This window comes from Equus caballus, chromosome 22, assembly GCF_041296265.1.
Source record: "Equus caballus isolate H_3958 breed thoroughbred chromosome 22, TB-T2T, whole genome shotgun sequence".
NCBI classification, from domain to species: Eukaryota; Metazoa; Chordata; class Mammalia; order Perissodactyla; family Equidae; genus Equus; species Equus caballus.
Genome location: NC_091705.1, coordinates 39,623,178 through 39,651,009, shown reverse-complemented (window position 1 = coordinate 39,651,009; position 27,832 = coordinate 39,623,178). Strand labels below are relative to the sequence as shown.

Genomic DNA, 27,832 nt, shown 5'->3' with positions numbered 1-27,832 from the left:
CTTAAAGCATGCATTTATTTCTACACTTCAAATAATTACACCTGTGTAATGCCTTAAGACCCCAGAAATAAAGAGACTGCCCCGGCAGGCACCGGGGTGGGCACCCAATGCAGCAAGCAGAGGGAGATTGAAGCGAAGCAGGGGCAAAGGCCAGCGGCTGCCGAAGCAGAGGCCATGTGTTCCCGTCTCCCAGGCAGCGGGCCGAGTCTTCAACGCCACCTCCAGCAGGCAGGCACTCACTTTCAAAACCAAATAAAAAGCCTAATAACCTCCGTAATCCGGGTAAGACCACGACTTTGGAACTCTGCAACTGAGGAATTCTGGCACACACTAGGTGTCAATCAACTGATATTTATTTTTAAGAACTCTTAGGCATCTACAGTAACGTGCCCCGCTCTGCTCTCTATCATTTCCTGTAGAAATTTTTGTTTTAAACACAGAATATAAAACAAAAAAATAAGCCCAAGATCGCTCTTCTTGCTAGCCTATTACAGTGGCACATCCCGACCTGAAAAGGAGACTGACTTTACTAGAAAGCAGGTCTTCACGAGGATTCAAACAGAGGCACGTCTTGGGTTGGCACCAAACAGCAATGTGGCAATGCCAACACGTTGGTGTCTGTCACAGCTGCCGTTACCACCATGAAGGCGGACGTGTGAGAGAGAGCGTGTCCTGGGGCCTTCTGAAACAAACAGCCAGGCAATCTGAAAAAACATCTATGCAAGTCATCTGGGGTGACTCTGTGACGGATGACTCAGTTTTCTGAAAGAACGACGAACAGAGAGAACTAGGCAGAGCAGGAGAGAGCTGGACCAGGCTTGAGTACCAGTGACAGAAGCCCAGAGCCTTGGGCACCAAAGCACCTGAAACCAAACGGCATCTTTACTCGGGGCTCTAGGAGAGACATGGTGATGCTTCTGTAAGGACAAGTTACGCTCGTCTAGTTTCTTTCCCCTGCCTCAACAACAACCCCAACCCTTATACACGTACGCACTCCACAATCACAGTCTCAAGGCAATTTTAAAACCAAACCAACGAGAACTTTAGCCGCTTGGATGACCCCAATCTAACCACACAATCACTGTCTGCACAACTGTTTTCCAGGAAGCATGGGGTCCCAAAAGGGTAAGAGGCAGGTTTGCCAAAAATAAGAGCGGGACATCCTACACTATTTGGTGAAGGATGGAAACCAGAAAACAAGTATGCACTAAATGCAAACACTCTGCAGGCTGCTTTTCCCCACGGGCCGCAGCCAGCCTGTAATCAGATTAGCTGAGCACACAGGATGCTGCAGTTTCTGCTGGATTTTCCCAGTCAGCCCTCACGGCAGTGCTGATGCTGACGCCGAATCGAAAATGTTGATCCCAAGGCAACTGCAAGAATCTCGTAGCATATGTTGCTTTTCATGCCAATTGGCACGCCCAGATGACCGAGGAGAAAGAGTAGTTACAAAGGAAAACAGGGGCCACTGTCACATTACTGCAGTGAACTATGATAAAACCAACCAATCATGTTTTCCTCACGGCCAACACGGCAACCCAAGGGAAAAGGTCGTCACCATGGATCTGTGGTCCATTTATGGTCAGCCTGGGATGGGAGACACTGAGGAAGGCTGGTGAGGAACAGGAGCTACAGCGCCAGGACACTGCTCTCTGCTGGACTATGACAACAGTAGCTATAGCAAGCCACGTGCAAATAGCAAAGAGGCTTTACCTGAGCTTTTAGCAACACACAAATAAATAAAAAGCAAATGCTACCATCCATGATTTTTGAATAAGTCAGCCTTGCTTTAAAACTCTCAACCCTCCATACCATCTAGAACAGTAGTTCTCAACCGGGGGCAGGTATGGCTCTGAGGGATGCAGGACAATGTCTGCAGACACTTCTGGTTGCCACACATGGGGGTGGAGGTGCCCAGGCGTCTCGTGGGCGGAGGCCAGGGATGCTGATGCGCATGCTCCAAGGCCCAGGCCAGCCCCTGGGAGCGGGCCAGCCCCAGCGTCAGCGGAGCGGAGGCCCAGAGCCTGAGCAGCTGGTGAGCTGACGCCTGCATGGCCGCCACATCTCCCTTCCCCATGAGGGAGAGGATGCGTGCTGGGGACCTAACGCTTTGTCTCTTTATTCAAAATTGCTGACAGGAGTGGTGTTGGGGGGTTCGCTTCACATCTGCAACTTCGCATTTTACTAAGGAAGCCACTGAAGCAGAAAAAATAAAAACCACTTTCACTGAACAAATTTTTTTCTAAGACAAGAAACATTATTTCATCAATTGACCAACCAGGCAAGCTCTTTATCTATTATTATTGAGCAAATAAATACTTCCCTTTAAGAAAAGGGGTCCCAGGCAAAACCCCGGGTTTTGAGCCAGTGCTGCTATGAGAGGACCACTCGCCCTCTGGGGCGGCGGGGGCAGCTCTGAGCGTTGGCATCCCCTGCTGAGGCTTCCTTCCATGTGTTCCTCCTCCGCACTTGCCTTTTTACTCTCTAGGGCCACGACTGGGCTTCCTTTGGAGGCGTGGCTTCCGTGGAGCCCTCACATTCTACGGGGAAGGCACGTGTGCGTCCCGAAGTGGCCAGGACAGCCGTGAGAACGGTGCCCCGTGGGGCCCAGGAGCACAGGGCCAGCACACCCCGTTCTCCGCTCCTGTCGGTCTCCACAGTCCTCAGCTCGCCTTCTTCTGGGGCCTCCACTTCTGAGGCTGGAGAGCCTGGAAGTGCTGGCGGTGCTGGCGGCGGAGGAAGGACTCGGGCAGCAGGGACGTGGCGTCTATTCACCATGCTGACGGTCACACTTGCACCCTGCACACGGACACAGTCTTACACGGGAGACAGGCCTTTAACAGGCAAGCCCGCAGAGGGAGACATGTGGGAAGGGAGAGCACCAGCCCTAGACGGGCCAAGGGAAGCAATCGAGGACACCCAGCAGAGGAGTGAGGTGGGCACTGGGATTCAGAGCCTCAGCCAAGAGAATATGGCAAGAAACTGAAAGAAAAGTTTGTTCTGACTGGAGTTTGCACTTGGAGGTGTGAGAGTGGGGTCTGGGTTAAGCAGGGCCCAACCAGGCTGTGCCCTGCAGCCACGTTACGTACATCCTGGAGGGCAGCGGGGAGCCCCAGCAGGGTTTTCAGCTGGCAAGAGGTGTGAGACTGGGCCAGACGCACGTGGGGTGGTGGCCTGAACAAAGGTACGCCTGTGGTCCACCCCATCCCCAGGTATGCTTTAAGAGTTACAAAGAACTTGGAAGGACGGATGTCACAAATCCTGCAGTAAACGCACAAGCGGACAACGTCCACATTGAAGAGGTGTGACCAGGAGCCAAGAACCCAGGGTTTTACAGAAGCGAACCCAGAGTCCAGCCGCTCCCACGGCTCAGTCGATGGGAGGCACTTACACCAGCCAGAAAAGCAGGCAGGAGGCAAATATGGCAGAAACTTCTTTTCAGAATAAAACTGTGCGTGTACAGCTCTGTAACACAATGGCAGCAGAACAGGGACCGCAGGTGTGAGGAGGACACATCACTCTCTGCAGAGGGACTCCTTCTGGGGGGCGACGGGTCAAGGGCAACTTTACTTTTTTCTCTCTTTTTTCTTACTTATCTGGCTTGTTTACAATAAACATGCATTTATATATGGCCTCTTTAAATTTTTCTTATGAAAAAGACTATGTAAAAGAAATATAAAAGTTGGGGCTGGCCCAGCAGTGTAGCGGTTAAGTTCACGTCTGCTCTGGCGGCCTGGGGTTCACAGGTTCGGATTCCAGGCACAGACCCAGCACCGCTTGTCAAGCCATGCTGTGGCAGCATCCCACACAAAACACAGGAAGACTGGCACAGATGTTAGCTCAGCAACAATCTTCCTCAAGCAAAAGGAGGAAGATTGGCAACAGATGTTAACTCAGGGCTAATCTTCCTCACCAAAAAAAAAGAAAGAAAGAAATATAAAAACAATTCAAAGAAATAAACTCAGGCAAAAGCATTAAACCTTATGGACTGACGTACAAACAGTGACAGAAATAGTAGATAAACCCATGACTCACCGAGCCTTTCTCCATCACTCTGTTGAGCATGACGACACCTCTGCTCTTCTGCTCCCACACCATCTCCCAAAAGTGACCGCACGTATTAGGCAAAGGGCCCTGCAAACACACAATCCACAAAGTACATGCCCCTTTTCACAACAATGTACTCAGTGTGAGCTCACCATCAGAGGCGAGGGAATGACAGTGCCTTTAGGCAGAGTGGGGGCTGAGGATGGGACAGGGACCCACCTTTCCCTGCCTAGTGGTGAGTAACCACAATTCTATTTTCTAACACACAGTGAAAGGTCATTTCCACTTCTCAGGGCTGGTTTGGGGCTGACGGACAGAGGAGAGAACACACTGATTCTGCTTTCTGGTTTGGGCTCGCCGGCTGAGGGGCTCCACTGAGATCCACCCCAAAGGGTGCGGAGAATACTGGACAAAACTACCAGGGGCCGGCGAGAGGCAGGATGGGGAAATGATCAACAGCGACACTTCTGGCATGCAAGTCCCAGCTCCAATCACTTATCATCTGTGTGACCTTGGACAAGTCACTTCACCTCTCCATGCCTCACTTTCTCCACCCATCTCCCTTGACTAATCATAGCCCCTACTCAGAGGGTTTTGAAAATTAACTATGTTCATACATATAAAGGCCTTACCACAGTACCTGGAACACAGTAAACACCGAATACAATGTTAGCTATTATTATTACTATTAATAATGGCGACCTTGACCATAGACAGCCTTCATCCTTGGACCATGGGACATCAGAGATGTGGACACACAAATGGTCAGTCAGGCTGCCCAAGGAGTATGGTATTGCCAGGGCATGGCGGGGCACATGCCGAGCAGCTGGTCCTCTCACTCCAGCCCACCTGGCGATGGGCAGAGATGTTCAGTGGATACAAGGGGTATGGATGCCTTGAGCTTCTCTCACCTTTCAGTGCTGCCTGGAAGGGACATCATCTATCACCCACACATCAGAGCGTGTCCCCTCCCCCAGCCAGCACCACTTCTAGAATGGTTTCCATTCTCACCTCGTTTCCTCTCAGTTCTCCTTATTGTGGACAGCGTTTCCCTCTGAGCCTCCCCACACTTCCCTCGACCGCAGAGCCCTCAGCGCCTCCCCACTTTCTTCCCTGAACTCATCTTGGACTCGCTGCCTGAGCCAACAAGTCCACACTCTACACATGTGTGCAGCAGGGACCCAGACAACAGGGGTTACGTGTGCATCCCTTTCCCCCCAGTTAACAGAAAAATGGCTCCTGGAAGGCAGGAATCACATGGGCCCTGTCACCGGCCCTCCCACAGCTGTGACTCTCAGCAGTTACTGGACTGTCACCTGCCCTACTCCCCAACATCACCCCAGTTTAGAACGGGCCTGAGGAATTAAAAATCACATAAGATCTAAAAGGACACACACAGACTTAGCCAACACTTCACGGGGTAGGAGAAGGCAGCACCTCTGACATTACCCTCTATGCTGCTACACCTCTGGCTTCAAAGAGTGAGACTACAGACTTACATCATGAACACAATGAAAATAAAAAATAGGCAGGGCTTTCTTGCTTTTGTGTCTTGGAAAATGTTTCAGTCATACTGTCCAGGGCTACAACTTGGGGGTCAGGCTGCTTTGACTCCTTTCGTAAATCCTAGGGTAAAGGGAGGCCACGAGAGCAGCCAGATCCACGTGTGGAACCACCTGAGAAGACAGACAGAACTTCCGACGTGCCAAGTCAGTCCCAGGGCAGGGGTCAGGGGCAGTGGTGTAAAGGGCTCCATGACTTTCCTACGGCTTCCCTGGACTTCACACACCTTGCTTCTCTCTGCTTCGGGTTTCCTGACCCCACACCAAAGTTGAGTGGCTGAAATCAGGAAGTAAGACTTGACTCTTCCGAAAAGAGAAGTTCTCAAGAAGCCACTTTTGCCTCAACCTCTTCCCAGCAGCTTGCCTCCACCAGGGATCTTCATCCTTATTCCACCCAAGGCCACCCGGAAGTGCTGGGAAGACCGTGGGCTGAGGGCCTGGTAAAGGCCTGCCCCTTATTCGTATACCAAGAGTTGACTCAATGGCCCCCAGGACTGAACACAGCATGGCTGACGTCCTATACCTTGCCTGGGAGCCTCCTGGGCCGACTGTGGTCATGGAGGGAGAGGAGCTGGGGACAGGACAGAAAGGGGCGGAGAAGAAGGGCCACGTGGACATGCCCTGATCTAGACCCCTGCCCCAGAGCAGCCTTTGCTCACAGTGCTTTCTGGCTTCATCATCACTTTCATCTCCAAATATTAAGCACAATGATAATGTTCAAATCACCCTATAACCCAAACTGATGTGGAATAAGAAAACAAAAATTATGATTTAAAAAAGAGAGAAATTTAGACTCTTCAGAACAACTTACAGGTAACAGATTAAGACGTGAGAAAATTAATTAAAAAGAAACTCGTTTATCCCCATTCTCAGATACTCATGGTCTTTGGGTCATATACCAGTAAGTATTTCATAAGAAGGTCAATTATTATACCACTTTTACGATTTTTTCCCCACAAAGATGCCAAAAGCCAATGGGACTTTTAAAGGATGTTGCATGTTTGTTCTTGTAATCTAATGATGCTTTTTTTCTGGGCCAAAGAATGAGGACCATGCCCAGGAATTCTGAATGGCACCTGGGCAACTGTTCCTGACCTCCCACTCACCCTTTCAGGCATCCGTGCGAGGCACTCGACGCTCTGTGGCGAATCCTTACAGAGCAGATACAGGCACAGGCCTTCTCTAGCCATGGGTCTGCTGCCTCCATCCATAGACCACAGGCAATTCTGGAACCTTAATGCTGTTTTCTGTAAGCCCAGTAATGTCATACTTCCCAGAAAAGACTAGTGTCATAACCAAAGAGAGTCTCTGAAGAAGATTTTTTCCTTCCTTGTTGCTTTCCTGCGTTGTCTGAACCTGACCTTCGCAAGGGTGTGGCGGGTTTTGTTTGCAGCATGGATAACAGCGCTCACAGGGTGACATCAAGCAAGGCAAAAAGGAGTAAAAACCTCGGGCAATCCGTTTACCTGAGTAAGAATGTAACTCCTCTGGGCTTCTTCCATTTTTATCAAACTAGCATTGATGTAGTCGTTATCTTCTTGATGTAATTTAATCCGACTATGGTCAACTGAAAGGCAAAGCAGACCTCAGAGGTTAATAATCCTGGGGGACCTGGGGGTCTACACAGGCAGTGCACCCCACAGGGAAAGCAAAGAAGGTGAGTCAGTGGCATTAAAGGTGTTCACACTCCCTGAGGCTGTGCTGTTTTAACCGAGATTAGTCATCAACATGGGGATCACTAGGATTTTCAGAAAGGTTTTTGAAGTGTTTGAAACTTAACAACAAATAGCAACAGAGATAAAATATACTAAAACATGGATTATGTCCTATTTGGGAAATCTGTTCTTAGGTCATATCTTCCTATGATACTTACTACCGTCCCCCCAACTTGGTAGGCTGGGGGAGAGGGTGTCAAAGGATCTGTTCTCTAATGCCTAACACAGACTTCTAATAGGGTAAAAAATATAGTGGCTTTAATCTTTAAAAGGAAACAAAATCCACCAAAAATTCTACCTAGTCCCCAGAGCTCCAGTTGGTCCAATGAGCTATGGTAGGCAGAATTTGTAATCACAACTCAGCCTAACCTATGTCTAACAGTGGAAAGATTAAGTGACCCAAGTATACAGCAGTGTGCGAAGTCCTACTCTGAATTCCTTTATACAAGGTTTTTTAAAAGTTCAAGTATAATATACTTTACTGATTCTAAATCTTTCAAATTCAGAACCTGTCATGATCAAAGATATTTAGAAGAGAGTTTAACTAGACAAAATAAACTCTGAATCTAAAATCTAAAGTATATTAAATGTAGCTTTCAGAATAGTTTTTAAAAATAAACTCTCATTTGGAAAGTCTGCTCCAGGTTACCGAAAAAGCACAGCCCACCCCACCCTTTTTTTTTTTTTACTAAGACTGTGTCACAAAAGCAATGGTTCCCTGGGGGCCACCTTCCTTGTCCTAACAAGAGCAGGTGGGTATTCCTATTTCTGGTACACCACAAGGGATGATGAACTCAGGTGACCACCATAAACAGTACCCTCTCCCCCAGCCCAGTGGGAAGGAGAAGTTCATGGGGATGAGTAGTTTTGGGTTTTCTGTTCTAAAAGATTCCAAAGAGATGTTTTTGAAAATTAGCTACCAGTTGGAATAATGTTTCTCATCAGAGATGGTTAATACAAATTGAAACACGTGGATAATATTTAAGTGGGTCATGGAGATTAGGGATCTCAAAAAGATTATGTGACCGGCGTGGGTGGGTTTCGCGAGTGGGTTCAAACAGCACTGAGGGGCCTGGGCGAACAGCTCACCCTCCAAGTGCTGGGAGACAGTGAGCTCACCTTCCACCTGGAGCCATTCTCCCATTTCCCTCATAAGCTTAAAAGCAAATGACTTTCTATTGGAGAGTAGAGGTAGGGGAGAAAAAGACAAATATGAGGAGAGAGATTGGGGGTGAAAAAGTTTGGGAACTGTTTCTCTGGAAATAACTGCTGTTTTATCTCTGGTTCATGAACTGGTTCATGAAATCATTTAGATGAGCACTGATCAAAATGTAGCAAAGGCATATTAAAGACAACATTACTGCCTAATTCAGAGTAAGTACAGCAGAGCTTGAGGCCTGGGGTACCCCTGGCACCATGTGAAAGACACAGACAGCAAGCCTTCCTGCCACCTCAGAGCAGCTGGCCAGGGCTCACAGCACAATCACCTGGGGAGAGGTTTTTTTTTTAAAATAAAACCTATGAGGTACCACAGCCCAGCCACGCTAACTCGAGTGTGCGAGCTACCCGGCGGCTGCGGCACTATCGGGTGTCGCTCGATGACCTCGAATTGCACTTCAGACGTGCCTGGCGTGTACCTTCGGTTAACAGCCATCTCAACCACGGCCAACATTTAGGAGCCAGACACTGGGCCGAGTGGCTGAAGTTATTTTATTTCATCTTCATACAGTCCTGAGATTGGTGTGACTCCTGTTTTACTGAAGATCAGAGAAGAGAACAAACTGCCCAAAGTCCCACAGTGCTAAGCAGCAGGCTGAGATGTGACCCTGGCAGGGAACTGCGGCAGGAGGCAGACGCAGACTGCCTGGCCCCAGTCTGGGTCCATCCTTATTCCCGCCCAGGAACCCGGGCACTGTACAACTCAGGGTGGGACACACAGCTGACTCGGCCGCAGCCGCGGGTGTGGCATGCTTCAGCCGGCATGCAGGCAGCACCTGTCTGAGGAATAACCCACTGAATCTTCTGTGTCCCCAGCAGATAACACCGCCATGGGTGATGTCGGCACCTACAACCCCTCAGTGAGCGACAACGTCTAAAAACCCTGGAGGTGAGTCAAAAAGTCCTCTGTGGCTTAGAAGAGACAGCCCAAGTTCATGTCCTTTACTCAGCTCCAGTTTTTCTTGCTTTATACAAATTCTGACAGGCACAATGAGAGCTAATGGCAGGAAAGCGCTAGAAAAGTGATGATGGCGGTGGCGAGTAGGGTGGGGTGGGGAGGACTCAATAGGCACAGCTGACTTGCATCTTCAGTAGAGGGGTGAATGGCTCCCACCCCTCATGCCAGTGCAGGGCATCATTACGTTTCAACACACTGCTCTGGGTCTAACAGCACTGTTGCTGAATCATCCAGAAAAGCTTCTATTATGCTCGCTGTACTCTGCTTCAGCTGGTAGGAAAATGATTCATCACGAAAATACTCAAAGTTAAAAGTGCTTTGAACTTAGCTGAATTTTCCAGAAACTGAAACCTTACCCTTCAACAATGGTGGAAACATAACCATTTCTCTAAGTCTCTAATGCGTTTATTATAGGAAACAATCAAGTCATAAACCTCTACTGCTATCGATGTATTACCAGCCCCAGGGCTCCTGACCGGGAGGCCCTGCAGCAAGAGGAACCGACGCAATGGAAGCAGCGAGACCAGTAATGGCGATGTGAATACTTACAGGGACTGACATCTCTGTACCTGTTTCGGTTTTTATTCTTAGGAAGCTTGGCCACTCTACATGGGAAGTCACTGGCTTCATGTCGGATATCCTACAAAACAAGGATAAAGAGTTCTTTGGAAATCTCTGGCAGCAGTAATTCATCCAGACATTTAACCGAGCGTGGCCCATGTGCCAGGCACCGAGGAAGACCCAGTGCAGAAAGGGACATCAAAGGGAGCCGGGCAGTGTTGGAAAAGCAGGCTGATAACTCTGAGGCATGTGCAAGGTCATGGGAGGAAACCAGAAGAGGAACAACCAGAGGCCTGGGGTGGGAGGAAGTGGCGTGGGGCTGGGAGCTGGAAAGACGGGAAGAGGGCAGGGAGACAGCAAGGGAGGGGGCGCTTCAGTCGGGAACAGCCAGCACAGCGAAGGCCCGGGGGCTGGAGCTCACTCCTTTTGCAGGAACAGTGAGTGGGCTGGCGGGGGCAGTGCCAGCCGGCGGGAGCACAAAGGCAGGCAGGCCAGATCTCGGAGAGCCTTGAATGTCGCGCCTGGGAGTTCCATCTGCAGCCTTTGTAAAGCTACAGTGATTAGGAGCAGATAAAATGCACGTTTATGCCAACAAACTATCCAACTGCTTTCCTAGGAGACGGTAAACAAATCCCATTACACCAAACTGTCAGAGAGAGGGGGCGCCTGGACCACAGGAGACGCGCAGCACGCCTCATGCTGGACTGGGGATACTTAGGGCATTCTGCTCTCCTAAAACATCACCATGATCACAGTAAAAATCTGTCCTGTTTAATTTGCATTTTATTATTATTCAAAGATAAACCTGCACAACAAGGTGACTATACTTAATCCCACTAAACTGTACACCTAAAAACGGTTACAATGGTAATTTTACGTAATGTATATTTTACAACATTTACAAAAAAAAGAAAGGCAAACCCATGAGGGGAAAACAGGAGAGAAGACAACAGCACCAGAATTTTGGAAGCTGGAAATCAGACTGATTAGTAGTTGGCAGGTCTGAGAAAGCTCAATCACAAGCCGGCAGTGGAGAATGCAGAGAACCAGCCTGGGTTCCACCGCAGAATCCCCTCCGAGGCTCAGAAGAGCTGCCCTCGGGAAGGAGAGGTGGCATTCAGGGCAGGGGATGGGGTGGAGCTGTCTGAGAAGAGCTGGGTCCCCCCCCCACCTCCCCCTACCACCCCTCTGTGCTGCTGGGTGACTGCTGCCTTGCGCCTCTCCAGAAATCTAGAGATTTATTTTCTGAAAAAAGTAGATCAGGAGGCAGCACCTTCCACCTGCTCCGAGCTCTCCAGCTGCCTTGTAAGCCCCTGCGCTTTATCGTGCACGTGCAATCACTGAGCGCAAGATGCAGGAGGAAAGCCTTTAATATAATAGCGATTTACGAGAAAAATAAAACAGGAAAAACGCCTCTTGCAGGAAATAAACTGCAAAGAAAAGAAAGCTTAAAAAACATATATTACTAATATACTCAGAAAGATAAGAAAAGATATTGTATCCATGAATTAAGAACAGGATGTAACAAAAATGTCATTTGGAACTTGAAAACAAGACAGCAGAATTGATAAGCTTAATTAAGAGTCAGGAGATAAAGGTACTGGGAATTCTCCCAGAAATTAAAGCCAACCCCCCCCCAACAAAAACACACACAATAATAGAAAATTAGGGAAAACAAAATACAAGGACAGAAAACATCAAAAAACAATTCAAGGAACTCTTCCAGACCCATCAAGTGCTCATCATGATGATAACAACAGACCCACACTGAAGCACACTAATGTGCAACTCCAGAACCCCTCAAAGAGAATACCCTACAGGTTTCCAGGAAAAAGAAAGAGTTCACTTTCAAAGGATAAGGTGATCAGAACGGCTTCAGACTTTGCCAGATTGAGTGAAAGCAGATGGCAATGGAGCGATGCTTTCAAAATTGTGAAGAAAAATGACTTCCAACCTGGAATTCTACATCCAGCCCAATAATCATCAAGTGAGAGGGTACAAGGAAAACACTTCCAGATGTGCAAGGTCTCAAAACCTCTCCCTCCCATGCTCCTTTTCTCGGCAATCCACGGCAGCATGTCTTCCACCTGAGGGAAGAAATAAACCAAGAAAGAGAAAGCTATAAAATAAACAAGAGAAAAAAAATCTGATACGAGGGCAAAGGCAAAGGAAATTTCCACAAGAACTGTGAAGGGAGGAGCTCCCAGGATGACAACTATGTGCGGACCCAGGAGGCAAGCAGGCCAGACCAGAGCAGTATGACTTGACAGAGAGATGCGTCCACCATACCACCCGTGACGTAGCGAAACTACCAGAGAGGAATGAGGAGAAGACCTGAAACACAGGAAATCAGGAACCCAACGGAGAAGCAAAGCAAAGGCAGTCTAAAGACGCCAGCTGCGTGAGGCAGGCCTCTGGACTGCAACCCAGACAGGAGCATGGCCGTCTCCAGGACAGACGTCTCCGAGCAAACAATGAACTGAGCCACCACCCGAAACTGCTCTGTCCAATGCAGCAGCCATGAGCCACGCGTGGCTATCGAGAGCACTTGAGATGTGGCTGGTCTGAAAAGAGATGCTGTGCAAGTGCAAAAATACACATTGAGGGCCGGCCCGGTGGCACAGTGGTTAAATTCACACGTTCCACTTCTCGGCAGCCCAGGGTTCGCCGGTTCAGATCCCGGGTGCGGACATGGCACCACTTGGCAAGCCATGCTGTGGTAGGCGTCCCACGTATACAGTAGAGGAAGATGGGCATGGATGTTAGCTCAGGGCCAGGCTTCCTCAGCAAAAAGAGGATTGGCAGTAGTTAGCTCAGGGCTAATCTTCCTCAAAAAAAAAAAAAAAAAAAATACACATCGGATTTTGATGACAGTACTAAAAAAGGAAAGTAAAATATCTCAAATATTTTAAATATTATTTGTTGAGATAACATTGTTAACAGATTAGGTTAAGTAAACTATCTTATCAGTTTCATCTGCTTCTTTTTATCTTTGTACTGTGGCTACTAGAAGAGGTGAAATTATACATGTGGGTTGCTTTGTATTTCTATTGGACAGTGCCGACTGACCTTGTGGAAAACTGTTCTGAGAGGCCACAAGAAGATACGGGAAGAATTACCAAGAGGTATAAAGAAAACTACGCAAACGAAAACAAGGGCAATTATTAGTACAGGAGAATTTTTAAAAAGGAAACACTACAGTACAACACCATCGGTGACTATGTGCATAGGCAAATAACGTAAATAAGGAACACTGTTTCAACCACGAAGTGTAACATATTGGGAGGACAGGAAGGGGAGGAAGAGCAGACGGCTGCCCTGGGAAAGAGTAAACGAGCGCATCAGAAGAGCAACGTCTTCCTCAGAAGGGTGGAGACAAGCACAAGCGCACTCGGCAGCTCACCCTGGACTTGATTCTAACCCTACTGTGGCACTACTGAACTTCTGAAACCACGCCCACGTCCAACTCGAATTAAAACAAAAGAGAATCGCCCAGTCTGCTATTCCACCTATTTAAAACTGCAAAACGGCAGGGAGGCGTTCCCGACTCACACTAGAGAAGAGCTCACAATTTAAAAGCATGTCGATGGATTACAAACCTACCCAAGATTAAACAAAATCCAGTAGTAACGCACCTGTCACATCATTTATGGACCAGATTAAGCTTTTGGGTAAATGCGGCGGAGCCAGAAAAATAACTTGAAGGAATAAAAGTCCAAGTCTTAAATGCGCTGTTCTCCTTATTCTTTGGCAGCATTCAGCACTAGGGGGGAGGTCTGCCTCGTGAGGTGAAACACGCTGGTGGGACTGGGTAAAGATGGAAGAAACAACTGACATGGAAGAAATAACTGATATGGATAAACCACCGAACTAACAAATATTCACTCTGAGGAAATAAGGGCCAAAATATCAATAACAGTGTGCAACTGATTGTATTCAGCCAAAGGAGTATTAATATGTACTTTTTTGGTGCCGAAAACAAAAAAGAGAGAGAGAGAAAGTCAAACTAGGCAATGTCATTTAATAAAGATATTGGGAAAGTAAGACATATTCACACAATACTATTTTAAAATTAAGGTATACCCATAGAGTAAAATGCACAGATCTTAAGTGTGTGGTTCAGTAAGTTTTTCTAACCAACTGTGAGGTATAATTTACAAATAATAAAATATACTCATTTAAGAGTTTCTCTACTTTAGAATGGCATATGGGAAATATACGCATGTTCTGAATACAAGCATTTGTATTTCATTTAGGAAAATAAAATACCAGGATTATAGTCTTAAAATTGAGGAGTGATAAAATACCATTAAAATTAAAGGCAAATAAATAATAGTGGTTTAGAAGAAAGTAAATAGACCACTATAGCATAAAACTTTACAGAATAACAGCAATACAAGATTTCTATATTATAAAACTGTGTCAAAGGTGAGCTAATTTTCCAAGAGCTGTAGAAAAAGCGAATTACTGACGAACGAACAAGCTTAAGGAGACTTGCACCACAAGCATAAAACATCCCTAGAAGATCTTTTATTATGCTGATCAAGATTAAATAACCCAGAGAGTATGTAAAATTTCCACACTGAGAAAATAAAATAACGGCCTTAAAGCTGCCAATGAGAAGACGAATGCTGGGTAAATTTAGGACTCAAGCCAAAAAGGAAGTAATGAACGTGCCATCAAACAGGTTCCCAGAAGCATTCCCTAAACGAAAACCCCGACCATTTCAAGAATCATTCCAAATGTGCCTCAGCAGTTCAGAGATGGGATCGTACTAAGTCGGAAATTTTACTAGTGGGAAAGTAAATATGCCAACAGTGAACAGATTCTTTCCCTCCCTCCTCCTTCCGCTAGCCAGCTCTTTACTGGCTTTTTAAGAGCCTGCTTCCTGTTCTTAGTGTAGATTTCAGAAATGTGATAGAATAAAACATCATATTTAAGAGATGTCAAACATTCATGCTCTTCTAGAGAAGAAATCTGATAATATGCTACTGAAACGGGCTCAAGTTTGGTCAAAGCTTACAGGCAAATACTGTGTCATTTTACATAGGTATCTGGCACCCAAAATGATCTGAATCATCTCTACGGTGAACCATTTTCAGGACAGAAAAAAAGCAAGTTCTTTCAAAATTACGATTTAGCTGGGCTAGAAATGTCTGAGAAAGTTTAAACAAAACATGTGCTGAACTGGAAATCTTAAAAGAGGCAAGGAAGTGAGCAGGGCAGAAACCAACATTACCTGAATAATTTCTACAGCTAGTTCTTCGTTTCCCATCCTCCCCCACTTGTTTAAGAAGACAACAGATGATCTCCCAATGAATACAAACGGAGAACGGACTTATAAAGCTCTGGGAACAGAACGAATTAGGGCCCAGAGTGAATCAATTTCTCTATTTATTCAGGAAACCTCATCATCCATTATTCAAATACCTCTCAAATGCAATTAGGCAAAAAGTCAACCTTGGGTGAGAAGTTGACAATTTTTGAGATTTCTGTTATTTTGAAAACATACAGGCATAAAAGCCAGCCCAGTCTTAAAGAAATATTTTCATGCTTACAGTAAGCACTTTATTAAAGTAAACACAGCATTTGGTCATAACACCCTCTTCTCTTCAGCACCCGGGATCCGAACCAGTGAACCCTGGGCCCGGGCCATCAAGAAGCAGAACATGTGAACTTAACTGCTGTGCGGGGGGGGGGGGGGGGGGGGCAGTGTTCATTTTAAAACTATGTAACAAGTGATAAGATAGAGCCAGCATCAGCACCCTGCTGGCAGTTGGGAGCCTGACAGGAAGGGCCTAGACTCTCCCCTCTCCAACCCCTCCCCGCCCAGGCCCAGCAGGCCCAGCAGGCCCTCAGCCTGATTTTGCTAAGTAAGCAACAGCTCTAAAGGCTCCCAGAGCTCAGAGTCCTTAATGTGCTCCATCAATGAGCTTCACTCTGTGGGACAGAAATGTGTCTGAAAGCGAAGATGTTTAAGCAAGTGTCCAATCCAATCCTATTTTCTCAATTACTTGTTACAAAAACAGAAGTTATTGGAGTTATTATTTTGCTTTGCAATTGGGCCACACAGGCACCTGACAAGACAGCACCAAAATAGTTACTAAGACATGAATTCAAAGCAGAAAGGGTTATTTTTTTAATGGTTCTGACAGTGATATGTTTTAAAAGTCTAAAGGAAGAAAAACCTCTAATGGTACCTTTTATTTACTAGGACTTCGGGGAACTACAAAGTCCCCTAGCACCTTCAACAGCCTCTATGCTCCCCTCCCCCCACTTTACACATGGTGACCTAATTTGATCATTTGAGCTGTTACCTAGTACTTTATGGAAGCTACTAGCTCTTAGAAACGGACAGGGTGAGCTAGACTGAAGGGAAATGCAGCAGCCCAGTGAAGGCAGCAATTCAAAATGCAGTAAGTGAACACACAGGCTGCACATTTCCTGGAACCCTAGCGGTAGTCGCTGCTGAGTAGGGAGATATATATAGAAACACACACAGAAATGGGGGGGAGGGTTGGCTAGTGTAAAATTTTAGAAACCAAACCTTCAAAGTAACGTGTTAAACAAATTTTGTTAATCATAAATCTCATAACCAATGAAAACATAAAATTTCTGTATAACAAAGTATACTCTGAGAAATACGTACATCATTAATGTCAGAGGACAAATGTCCTTCAAGTTGAAGGCAAGGCTGTATCCTATATATGTAGAAGTTAATGGAACAATATAATTTACTAAAAAAACCTCAGGGAAATATTTTTATTATACTTACACACTTATATAATCAATATGCAAGAAGTCATATACTCAATATTGTTAATTTTAAGATAAACTACAATGTTTAGATAATAAAGAAAAAGCTTAAAATTTAGCTAAATGATATCAAGCTCATTTTGGTTTAAATTTTTAAATGATTATGTACTGAATAAAAAAAGACGCTGAAAAGTAAAGCCAGCACCCAAGACTATTATGCGGCAGCTGAAAGAGAGAGGGGTGGGGAGGAAGGAAAAGAAGCGGTCAACATTTCAAGGCAGCAGGATATACTGTAATCACCCCTGCCAGCGCCCGAGGAAGTGCCGGGTCATCTCGCACACTGGTCTGGAGGGAGGCTAGAAGATGATGGAGCTACAGATCACTAACAGAACACTTATGGACATTTGGGAAAGGACATGGGAAAAAGCATAATCAAAGTGCTTTACAGAAACTCCACAAATGAGGGCATGAGGGCAGGAACAGGAGGTATAGAATACCCTTCCCCAAGTTGGCAAGGGGAACACCTGGTGGAGACGGTGGGACCGACTTCAAGCTCTGATGTAACCCTCTGCTCTGAACACAAGGCAATGGCCAATTAAACACAGAGAAAGGCAGAAAGGCACAGCTAGGCTCAAAACCAGAATGAGAAGGAAGGAGAAGGAACAAAAGACCTCCCACTCAAAATGGCCTGCAAGCACCAGCACCAGCAACACAGAGGATACCTAGTTCTGTAAAGGATAACCAACAAGTCAATGAGAAAAATAAATCCATCCCACATGAAATTTGCTGTATAGCCTGTCAGGCACTTTAAAGATACGTACATCAAAGATCAGGGATAAATGAAGGAATCATGTATAAAAATGATGCTATGAATAAAAACAGGGAGAAATCAGAATACGTAGACAAGAAAGAACAAATGAGAAATCTTGGAAATGAAATTGACAGTCGCTGAAATTAAAAAAGAAAAAAAAGAAAGACACCTCAACAGAGAGGATAAACTCTATATTGAACACAGTCAAGGGACGAGTAAATTGAAAGCCAGGACAGAGGAATGCAGCCTGGAGAAACAGGAAACATGAAGGAGCAGGTTAGAGATGCAGAGGATAGAGAGGCCCCAGCACACGTCTACAAATAGGTCAGTACCCAGACACACTGGGCTCAGGGTAAAGCTACAGAATATTAAGGATAAAGAATCTTCACAGTAAATTACAATGTCTTTTGGAAGCTTAACAGAGCTTCAACACTGTCATTTACTTAATTTTTTAACAACTCTATGGTTATGCAGCCATTTAAAATAAGAAACTCTTAAAAATATAAAAAGAGACCACTGTCACTGATGGTGACCCTAAATCATTTACAAGAAAAAAGCCATTTAATGTATGTGTGGTTAATAGCTGGTTTGATTCTGTGAGGTCTGATGCACTTTCTGCTGCAATAATACGATTCATCTGGAAATGGAGCACTTTACCTTTAAGAAAACTTTGCCATTAGTGAAAGCCTATGGACATGGTATTAGACACTGAAAAACTTTAACACAGACAAAATAAATTTGGAAACAGCATTCTCAGTTCATTATGGTAAACTACTGGAAGCTTTATTTCTATTACTTTGCACAAAATAGAACCGTTAACAAAGAGGTATAAAAATTGCTTTTTCAAGTGCCACTGACTTAAATCTTATTTTTACAGTCCTTAATAGTTATGTTCTTTTGTTTTTTTTAAAATCACTTATGTTTTCTGTTAAATGTCATGAATTTCACCTTGGGCAGAAATCAATAGGCAGAAAATGAATCAGACTTACAGTAATTGATGTCAATAAAACCTATTGGAACCAGTGTCTTCTCGAATGCTGAGAACCACAAAACCATTCCTGTAAGAGAACAGTCTAAAAAACTGAATCTGCTTTCACTTCTGTTTTGTTTACCTTCCGCTTTCCACAAGGACAGCTAAGTGCACCAGACCCTGGGCTTCTAGCACTTTGCCGGAGGGCAGTGGTACAGCTGACTAAGGACACAAGTAGCTGGCAGACATCCGAAAGTGGAAGGCTTACACCTCTCTTACAGGGAACCAGACTGCCAACCGCCAGCTTCCTCCCTCCACGGTTAATTTCCCTAAGCTCAGCGGTCACAGGGAGGGACCTCAGGAACCCACATGATTTTCCTACCCTGAAATAACTGAGAACCATACTGATAAAACTGCTATGATACTTCTGTGTATAATTTAGGAGTGTAAATGGGAGAAAAACAGAATGTCAAAATGAAACTAGCTTTGGTTAAGAATTTCTTTAACATTCCAAGAGCAGTACAAGATTCTGTTACCAAGGAAAAGGCTTTGTGCATTATCAGCCAAATGAGTTTTCTAAATACTTTCTAGATGTAACGTACTTTTTTTACACACCGTTTAGGGGATCAGGGATGAAGAAGGAAGACACGACCAATGCCCAACAGCAATATAAAATAACAGTTCTTCGTGAGGCCACAAAAATAGTATGACAATTTGAGGAAGAGAGGAACAGGTGACCAAGTTCTTCTGCACAGCTTTCCAAAGAACTCTATGTATGTGGTTAAGGAAGCAAGGTTTACAGTCAATGAGGAGCCCCTTCAATTCACACAAATATTTACCGAGCACCGACTATGTGGCAGGCACTAAAGACATGACGATGAACAAGAGAGAAGTCCTGCCATCACGGACCTTGTGTTCCAGTAGGGGAGACAGCGAGACAAACAGATGCTGGTTCTGTGCTAGGCGCTGTCACATGTAACCCTCACAAACACATCCACGACTATTCATCACAGTTACAGAGGATTAACAGTCAAACAGAAGGACTAAGGTCCCTCAGCAACTGGACACTACCTACACCCCCTCCCCACCACCAGGGATCTGATCACTCTTGAAAAGACAGAATGAGTGGTTCGAAAGCCCCAACCTCCATCTGCACCCGCACCTTTCTTTCTGCTTCTTCCTGTGGATTAAATTAAGGGGTCTAGCAGCACAATGTGTCTAAGAACACAGGAACCAGACTGCACACATACAGCCACATGCAGCATACAATATGAGCAATTTAAGGACAACCTGGTCTATACTCAGATTTCTCTCCTGTTTTTTTTAGACCCTAAGCCATGAGTGAGATGCAGCTCTACTGACATGAAGCTAATTTACGAGGCTGCTAAACACACAGCAAAGGCCTTAAAAACTTTAGGGCTTCAGGAGAAAATCTCTTTGGGCCAATTTGGCGAGAGAGGGCTTACTGACAAAAATTAAAGCCATCAGTTTAGTGAATTCTTACTATTTACCATGCCAAGACATGCTAGTCTTATCATGAAGTTACAAGAGACGAAAACCCCTGTGAGCCCATGGCCTGTGGCTTCCCACCTGTTTTCTCCACTAAGAAGTTATATAATACTCAGAGTTCCTTGAAATTCCTACTCAAGAAAGCACATCTGAACGTGGCAAGTGAAAGCAGTATCATGAGAATGACTTCACAGCCACAGCCACTCTTAGTTTTTTTAAAGTAACTTTGCACATGAGCATTGCAAAATCATTAACTGGTGGCACACATCACACCTGCTCACAAGACATCTGGACAAATGTCAACACCGGAGCAGACAGCACCGCTACAGGCCACGGGAGCCCTTGAAGAGTTCTGGAGGAATGCCCACTCTGTGCCTGGCACATTCCATGGGTTTTGACAAATGCGTAAGGGCACGTATCCACCACTGCAGTGTTAAACAGAATAGTTCACTGCCTGTTCCTATTCATCCTTCCCTCCCTCCCCTCAAACCCCTGGCGACCACTCATCTTGTTACTGTCTCCATCATTTTGCCTTTTCCAGAAACATCAAATAGTTGGAATTATTACCATATTTACCCTTTGTCCACTTTTTTCTATTAGGTTGTCTTTTTCCTAATGATATGCAGTGTTCCTTATGTATTCTGGGCACAAGTCCTTTGGTTTGTGTATCTAACCACCCCAAGACACAGGGCTTTCCACAACTACTTATTTGCTCATGATTCTAGAGGTTGGCTATCTGAGCTGGGCTGGCTTGCCTCTGTTCCATGTGTTGTTGGCTGGGTTCGCATATGCATTTGTGGTCAGCTGGTAGCCCAGTGGCCTCACTCACATACCTGATGCTTGGCTAGCTGTTGATAAGAGTGATGGCAGTAATGAGGCCACATGTCGTTCATCATCCAACAGGTGAGTTAGCCCAGGCTTGCTTACATGGTAGCCATTGTAGAATTCTCAAAAGCAGCCAGAGAGGGCAAGGTCCAATCTGCAAGTACTTTTTAGGCCTCTGCTTGTGTCATGATCACCAACACCCTATTAGTCAAAGCAAGTCACGTGGCCAAGCACAAATTCAAAAGTGATTCTCCACCTCTTGATAAGAGTCACAAACAGAGGGGCATGTAGACAGGCCTGGGGGGAATTTGGGCTACTTCTGCAAACAACCTAACATTAACGGGGTCTTTTGACAAAGAGAAGTTCTTAATGTCCATGTGGTTCAACTTATCAATCTTTTCCTTTATTGTTAGCTTTTCTGGGGTATCTTGCTTAAGAAACATTTTCCCATTTCAAATTCGTAAATACATTCTCCCACGTTATTTTTGCAAGTTCAACTAAAGAAGAAAAATGTTTTCCACACATTTTAACTTATATCTTGATGATGCCTCAAAATATTGGAATAAAACATACAAACACCAGGCCTGACAACAGGTCTGACATGTCCCACCCTTCTAACAGCTGTTTATGTGCAGAACAAGCACCACTTTAACAAGGACGCCTAACCTGGGCAGCAGGCGCTCAGGTCTGCTGGACGATGTACGTGTCGTCATTTGTCTCTTTCTGTCCTCTGCGTAGCAATCTTTCAGAAGAGTAGTGTTTTTCTCACTCAAATAAGCTCTTTACATATTTTAAAGCCACCAATTCTTTGTCTATACTGGAAACCATTTTTCCAATTTATTTGTTTGTACCTTCAAAAATTTTTACGTCTGGGAAATTAAACCTAAGTGTGGGAGGATGATCATAAAACCGTCAACATATTACAACAGATCTGCTACTGTACTTGGCAGGATTATGAGTGATTTTCATTTTCTATTGTTTTCCAATTTTTTCTATAGCAAATATGCATTACTTGTATAATTAAGTTTCAAAGTAGTTTTAAATTTTTATGCATTCAAACCTATTGACCTTCTCCTCTACAATTTCCTTTATTGTTCTAATGACAGAAAGTCGTCTTCCTTAGTACGGCAATATCACTTTTTAAAAAAACATTTAGTCTTAATCCATCTGAAGTTTTTTCTCCTACAATTTTCAACTACACCCATTATACCACCTTTAAGTCTCATACCATGCTAAGAATAGGTTTTGTCTGTTTCAGTCAGCTTGGTTCCCCCATGCTGAGTGTAATCTTGGGGATTGTATATTACAGTAGCTCAAACTGTGTATTACAGAGACTTCCTCCTCCCTCTCCCAAAGTCAAATACTAACAAAACGCAGCTGCATCTGATAATTCTGATTTCAGAGTAAACAAATCACTATTTTTCAGAGATGGATGAACCATTACAATTAGGTAAAGTTGTTTTTTTGAGAAGATGATGCAGGCTAGATTCATTCTTTGCAACTTTTTAGCAAATTAAAGATCAAGAGGAACACAAGAGATTTAAAATATAAGGAATTTTAAAAACCTACAATAGTATTTCTGTAGTTAAAATGAATACTGTTACTTTGTTCTTCTCTAAGGAAAGAATGGGCAGGATGGCTCTGGTACAAATTTTCCCCCTATATTTATCTGGTATGCATTCCTATGTGTATAAACTTGCAGTGAAATACAAGAAAAAATTTAAAACATTAAATTATTTCTGTTCACCATGTTCATAAGCAGTTCTGTCAAAAAGAAAAAAAAAGCAAAGTTCTCTCTGTCAGCCACCTGACATGTAACTTTCTAACTTCAATCGAAGCAAATTTTACTTTATTAAGTATAATTAATTAAAAAGCAACTTTCGGAGTAACTACTACAAATAATATCCTGCATAAAGTAGCAGTATCTCAACAAATTAAATCAGTACATCTTCCCACCTCCTCAACAAACTTTGTGAGATTGGGTATTTTTTAAAGGGTTCTATTCCTTCCTCTCTCCAGTCATAAGCCTTGGGCAACAGTGGCATCATCTTTTGGTCAGCTACCTTCTTAGAGCTGAATACATAAAAAACACATTTTCTACACAATGGAAGGAGGTAGTAAACCTTTCCTAATAACATATGATCAATTTTCAGAAGCTGCTGAAAGCTGACGGATGCCAAATCCTTCCTCAAGAGGGTTTGCTCAATCTCTCAATGCCACAACTAAAACTACACAGGAACCAAAATCTATATACATATTGCTGGATGCAGACCTGGGGGCACTATTATTACATAAATAAGTGAAGCTACTGCAGAGGTAACATCCTTATAGATATTACAATTAGCTAGACACGCTTCCTCCCAAGGCTCACAAAATGCCGACATGTAAGCTGAGCTGGAAGAAAAATAAATCCCTAGGGCCGAATGGATCAAACACTTTGCAAAAATCAGGATAAACAAAGAACTTTAGAAACACTAAATCTAGTGACAGTTTCATCTAACAGCAATACCTTAACTCGAACAAAAGTCACTATGAGGATGTCTGTTTTCCGACCGTGCTGAAACGCGATCTTCGCAAGATGACCAGAGCAGAGAGGGTAAGATTTCAATGAGATATGTTCATTAGAGGACAGGAAATTCTTCAAAATGTAACTGATTTTACCCCCCAAGTATATTCTTTAAAGCTCAGTCTTACATAAGATGTCAAAGGCAAGCTTGGAGATCCCCAGCAGAATCAAGGCCACAATCAATCACTGAAATTGCAGTTAACTTTTGTCCGTGTTTCAAGCTGTGCCAAGCGTTGATGGGGCAGGTAGTTACGTCATGGTCCCATCCTGAATGAGTTCCCACTTAGTGGGGGAAAGACCACCCGTGGCCAAAAACAGATACAGTCGAGTAGAAAGTAGTGATCAGAGGGGAAATCTACTCTACAGGAAGAAGGGAAAGGCATCAAGGTTGCCTAATAAAAGTGAGAAGAGTAAATTCAGAAGTAACCGCGGAGCAGCCATGTCTGATGCTGAGGAAAGAGAGATCTTCCTTGCCCGGCTGACCAGCAGCCTCTCTTGCAGACTCTGGTTGGCATCAACGGGAGAAAACAGATCATACAGCTGCTATGTCCAAGCCGCTTCACTCAGTCTGTCCTGGCACTGTTATCTGAAAGGACACTTCAGCAGTGAGGGCTGGGGTGGAGAAGGAATGGACATTCTCCATCACAGCAACTTCAGAAGTCTGCTTCTGCGTCATTCTCCAAGCCCTTGGCACCACACCAAAGGTCAGAAAGGAGAGACTGGGCCCGCAGCACACTACAGCGCCCTGCGACCCAGGTCTGCGTGCGCAGACTCCAAAGGGTGCACAGGGGACACATGACACTTCCTAAGCTTCTTGCTTCTATTCAGCAGGGCTGAGGAGGCTTTCCAGAAGAGATGACGTATGAGCCTCCGCAGCACAAAGGGGCAGACATCAGCAGGTATAGCGGGCGCACCAGCGAGCACGATTCCTGCAGACAGAGGGCCCTCTGGGAGGACTTACTGAGTGAGCGCACCAAACAGGTGAGGAAGAACAAGGTGAGAGCCATGAATTTGGAATTAATAAGAGAGACACAGCTTGAGGATGAGACTGGAAAACAATGACTGCATAAGAAAGTACCAATGACCTGACTAACCTGGAGAACTCTGCCTGCTGCCTGCGCTCCTCAATAGAGGAGTCATGGGTGATTTTCCAGTAATGAGTAACTTCCTGCCATGATACACAGGGAATGGCTGGGTGTGAGAGAAAACATTTCTTGGAAGGATGTGCCTCTCCCCCCCTAATCCTGCCGTGGGTGGTGCCCTTTTCTGACATGGTGCATTCCTGGAGAAGGCTATATTCCATCTGAGAGGGAGTCGAGGCTCTCCCTACAAGCTGGGGAAGGAGCAGCTCAAGGGCTGGGCTCTCAGGAAGGTTTTTACAGAAACCACCTAGGACACAGCTCTGAGGAAAGGGGAGGCTGGACGGGAAGATTAGGGGAGGCTGATCTTAGCGAGCACAAGGTCATTTAAAAAATCACTTCACAAAGAAAACTCAAGAGGGAGCCTGCGAGCCCTGAGCGAGAACATCTGCCTGACCGGTCCCTTCCTTCCCAAGGCGCCGGGGCAGCTCTGCCCACCGTAGAAGGAGCAGCAGCCAAGGAGCAGCTGCGTCCCACACAGCATCCTTAGACGAGTGGGAGCGAGGCACAAACAGCACCCCTGCCAAAGGGAAAAGCGAGCCTCGAAGACGCCCACGCAGATGAAAACTAATCCAAAGCTTGACCAGGTTAAGGAAATGGGAGAAGCTATGGAAGGACAATGTAAATGAGAAGGAGAAATCAAGAAACAAGGTAACTACAAAAAAGAAAGATTTAAAAAGACAAGTGAAAGGAATCAGGAAAGAAAAAAATCTTTTCAGAAATGAAGACAAAATGAGGAATATGAGAGCAAATAAAAACATTTAATGCTTTAAAAGAAACAAAATAGTGGGGAGTTCTAAAAAATCAAAAGGAAATAAACAGAAATAGGTTCCTTTACTACTACAATTTTTCTGTAAGTTTGAAATTATATTTAATAATTTTTTTCTTTTTTATCATTGTTAGAATACCTAACATGAGATCTACTCTAAGTTTTGTGGTAGTGGTTTTTTTTGCTGAGGAAGATTTGCCCTGAGCTAACATCTGTTGCCAATCTTCCTGTTTTTGTCTGAGGAAGACTGGCCCTGAGCTAACATCTGTGCCAATCTCCTCTATTTTGTATGTGGGTCACCACGACAGCATGGCCACCGATGAGTGGTATAGGTCTGTGCCCAGGATCCGAACCTGGGCTGTTGAAGCGGAGTGCACTGAACTTAATCACTAAGCCATGGGGATGGCCCCACACTTATTTTTTAAATAAATGAAGATTTAAAATTTTTTGAGAGAAAGTCAAAGAAACAGATAAGCAAAGAAGATCACACACACACATAACAGGCTGAGCCCCTGAAAAAGGAAACCAAAGCAACATAACTGAAGAAATACAATAAATGAGAGACTCTGAAATAAAAGGTCAATAAGAAACCCTGTGGGAATCTAAGCAAACTTAGACGGGAAAGATAACGAGACTGTCAAACACCAATAGCAATGCTTTACATCAGAAGACGATGGAATAGCAAATTTAAATTACTTAAGGAAGGCAAATAGGATCCAAAGATTTTTACAGACAAAGAGGCCTTCAAACACACAGGCCGGAGACAAAGTGGATGAACGTGCACTGTTAATTTACAGAATATTGCTCCCATAAACCCTTCCTGAGAAACAGTCGACAGTGAGGCAACCACGATGACTCGAGAGAGCAGGAAAGAACTCACAGTGAGCGTTCATACTTATTAGCAGGTCTAAGACAAACGGGGGGATGGAAGGGAGACAGTGTGCTGCATAAGGAGTGCACAACTATCAAAAGGGAGTGTGGGAGGCAGAACAGGAAGAGTGTTTGAAAAGCAGAATAATCTCGCTGATCGGTTTGATAGATATAAACTGAGAATCCTCAGATATCAACTGTGAATACTGCAAATCAGACAGTGGGGGAGAGGGAAGAGAAGGAGAACAAACGATTGCTAGCTAACTTCCAGACCGCTCACCAAAAGGAATCACGCTAACAGCCAAAAACCGAGGGCACTAAGGGTATGCAATAAGGATACGAGTAAAGAAGTAACCATTAGAAAGTAAAAACATTCCTGAATACCAAAGACTGAATCATTTATAAAATTTCTCCTCAAAAATTATAAAAATAACATGTTCAGTGTAAATAATACAAAGGTATAATGAAAAAGTTTAACCAATGTTAACAGTCTAGTAGCTTCTACTCTTCCAAACTCTTCTCCAAACTCCTAAAAATCTTTTTTTCACTGATGTTATTGAGGTCCTGGGGTTTCTAACTGTGAAACGTCAGGTGCACGTTCTTCGTCAGTGTCCTGTGCAGACTGCACCGCCACCGTGCATTAGCGCTGCTTTACCTTCCGCCCAACCCCAGCCGCCTTCCCCTCTGGTCAGCACTCAGCTGTGCTCTCTGTCCGGGTCAAACACACACTTTATTGCTTGTTTTGACATGGACAGGCTCACACTATACACATTATTCTGTAACATGATCTTGTTAGCCAGCCGTCTAACCTACCTTCATTTGCTCATGTTTTTTTAACTGGGTTTTTCATGTGTATTAATCACACTGGCAAATAGAATAAATCTGTCTCTCCCAATATTTTAGCAATAACTTAATTTTCTTATCTTATTACTTTATCTAGAACCTCCCACACAATGTTCAATAAAAGCCGGGTTAGGTTAAAAGTAACTTCAGCATTTTAACAGGTTTGTCAAACAGGCTCTCCTGCTTTTCGTAGCTTCCTTCTATTCGTATGTTATTAAGTTTTAATTATTAAGAGCTGTGGATAGGCCAGCTAGAACTCAGCAGTTACTTTCCATTAGGGAGAGCCCACCCTCACTGAGATCCTACTCTGGACAGAAAGAGCGCCCTCCCCACCACCCCAACCTAACCTGACAATCACCCCTAACTAGCTTCTCTTCTCAGGTCCTTTCCACGCGCTTGGACGGAGCCACTTGGCAGCAAGCTACAACTGTCAAATTTTTCCAGCTGACCACCTGGTCGATGTGCTTTTAGCTCCCCCTGCAATCTGATGACTAGCACCCATCTTTTTGGCTTCTCTCCTGCTCTCTTCATACTTTCTGAACTCAGTTACTCTAAAACAACTTCCTTTTTATTTTCCATGTCTATTGTTTCTTTACCTTTTACACCCCAAAAATGAAACTTGTGGATATTTCCTGATTAAAAAGGTAATATATTCTCATTTAGAAAATTCAAGCAACACTGAAACCCAGACCCCATATGAAAATCACATGACC

General features: G+C 44.7%; 1 protein-coding gene across 4 annotated transcripts in view; it reads right to left on the bottom strand.

Annotated features, from left to right (window-relative positions):
• PTPN1 (protein tyrosine phosphatase non-receptor type 1) overlaps positions 1-27,832 on the bottom strand; it is a 62,406-nt gene that overhangs the window by 12,735 nt on the left and 21,839 nt on the right. For 2 of the 4 annotated variants that reach the window (XM_023626744.2, XM_070246950.1), the window contains exons 2-4: positions 10,050-10,140; positions 7,076-7,176; positions 4,036-4,134 (exon numbers count right to left, since the gene is read on the bottom strand). In XM_023626744.2, the coding sequence (XP_023482512.1) occupies positions 4,036-4,134; positions 7,076-7,176; positions 10,050-10,140 (291 nt within the window). Of the gene's footprint in view, positions 1-4,035; positions 4,135-7,075; positions 7,177-10,049; positions 10,141-18,617; positions 19,057-27,832 lie in introns of those variants that run through there. The other 2 variants (XM_070246949.1, XM_070246951.1) reach the window with 2 other exon arrangements.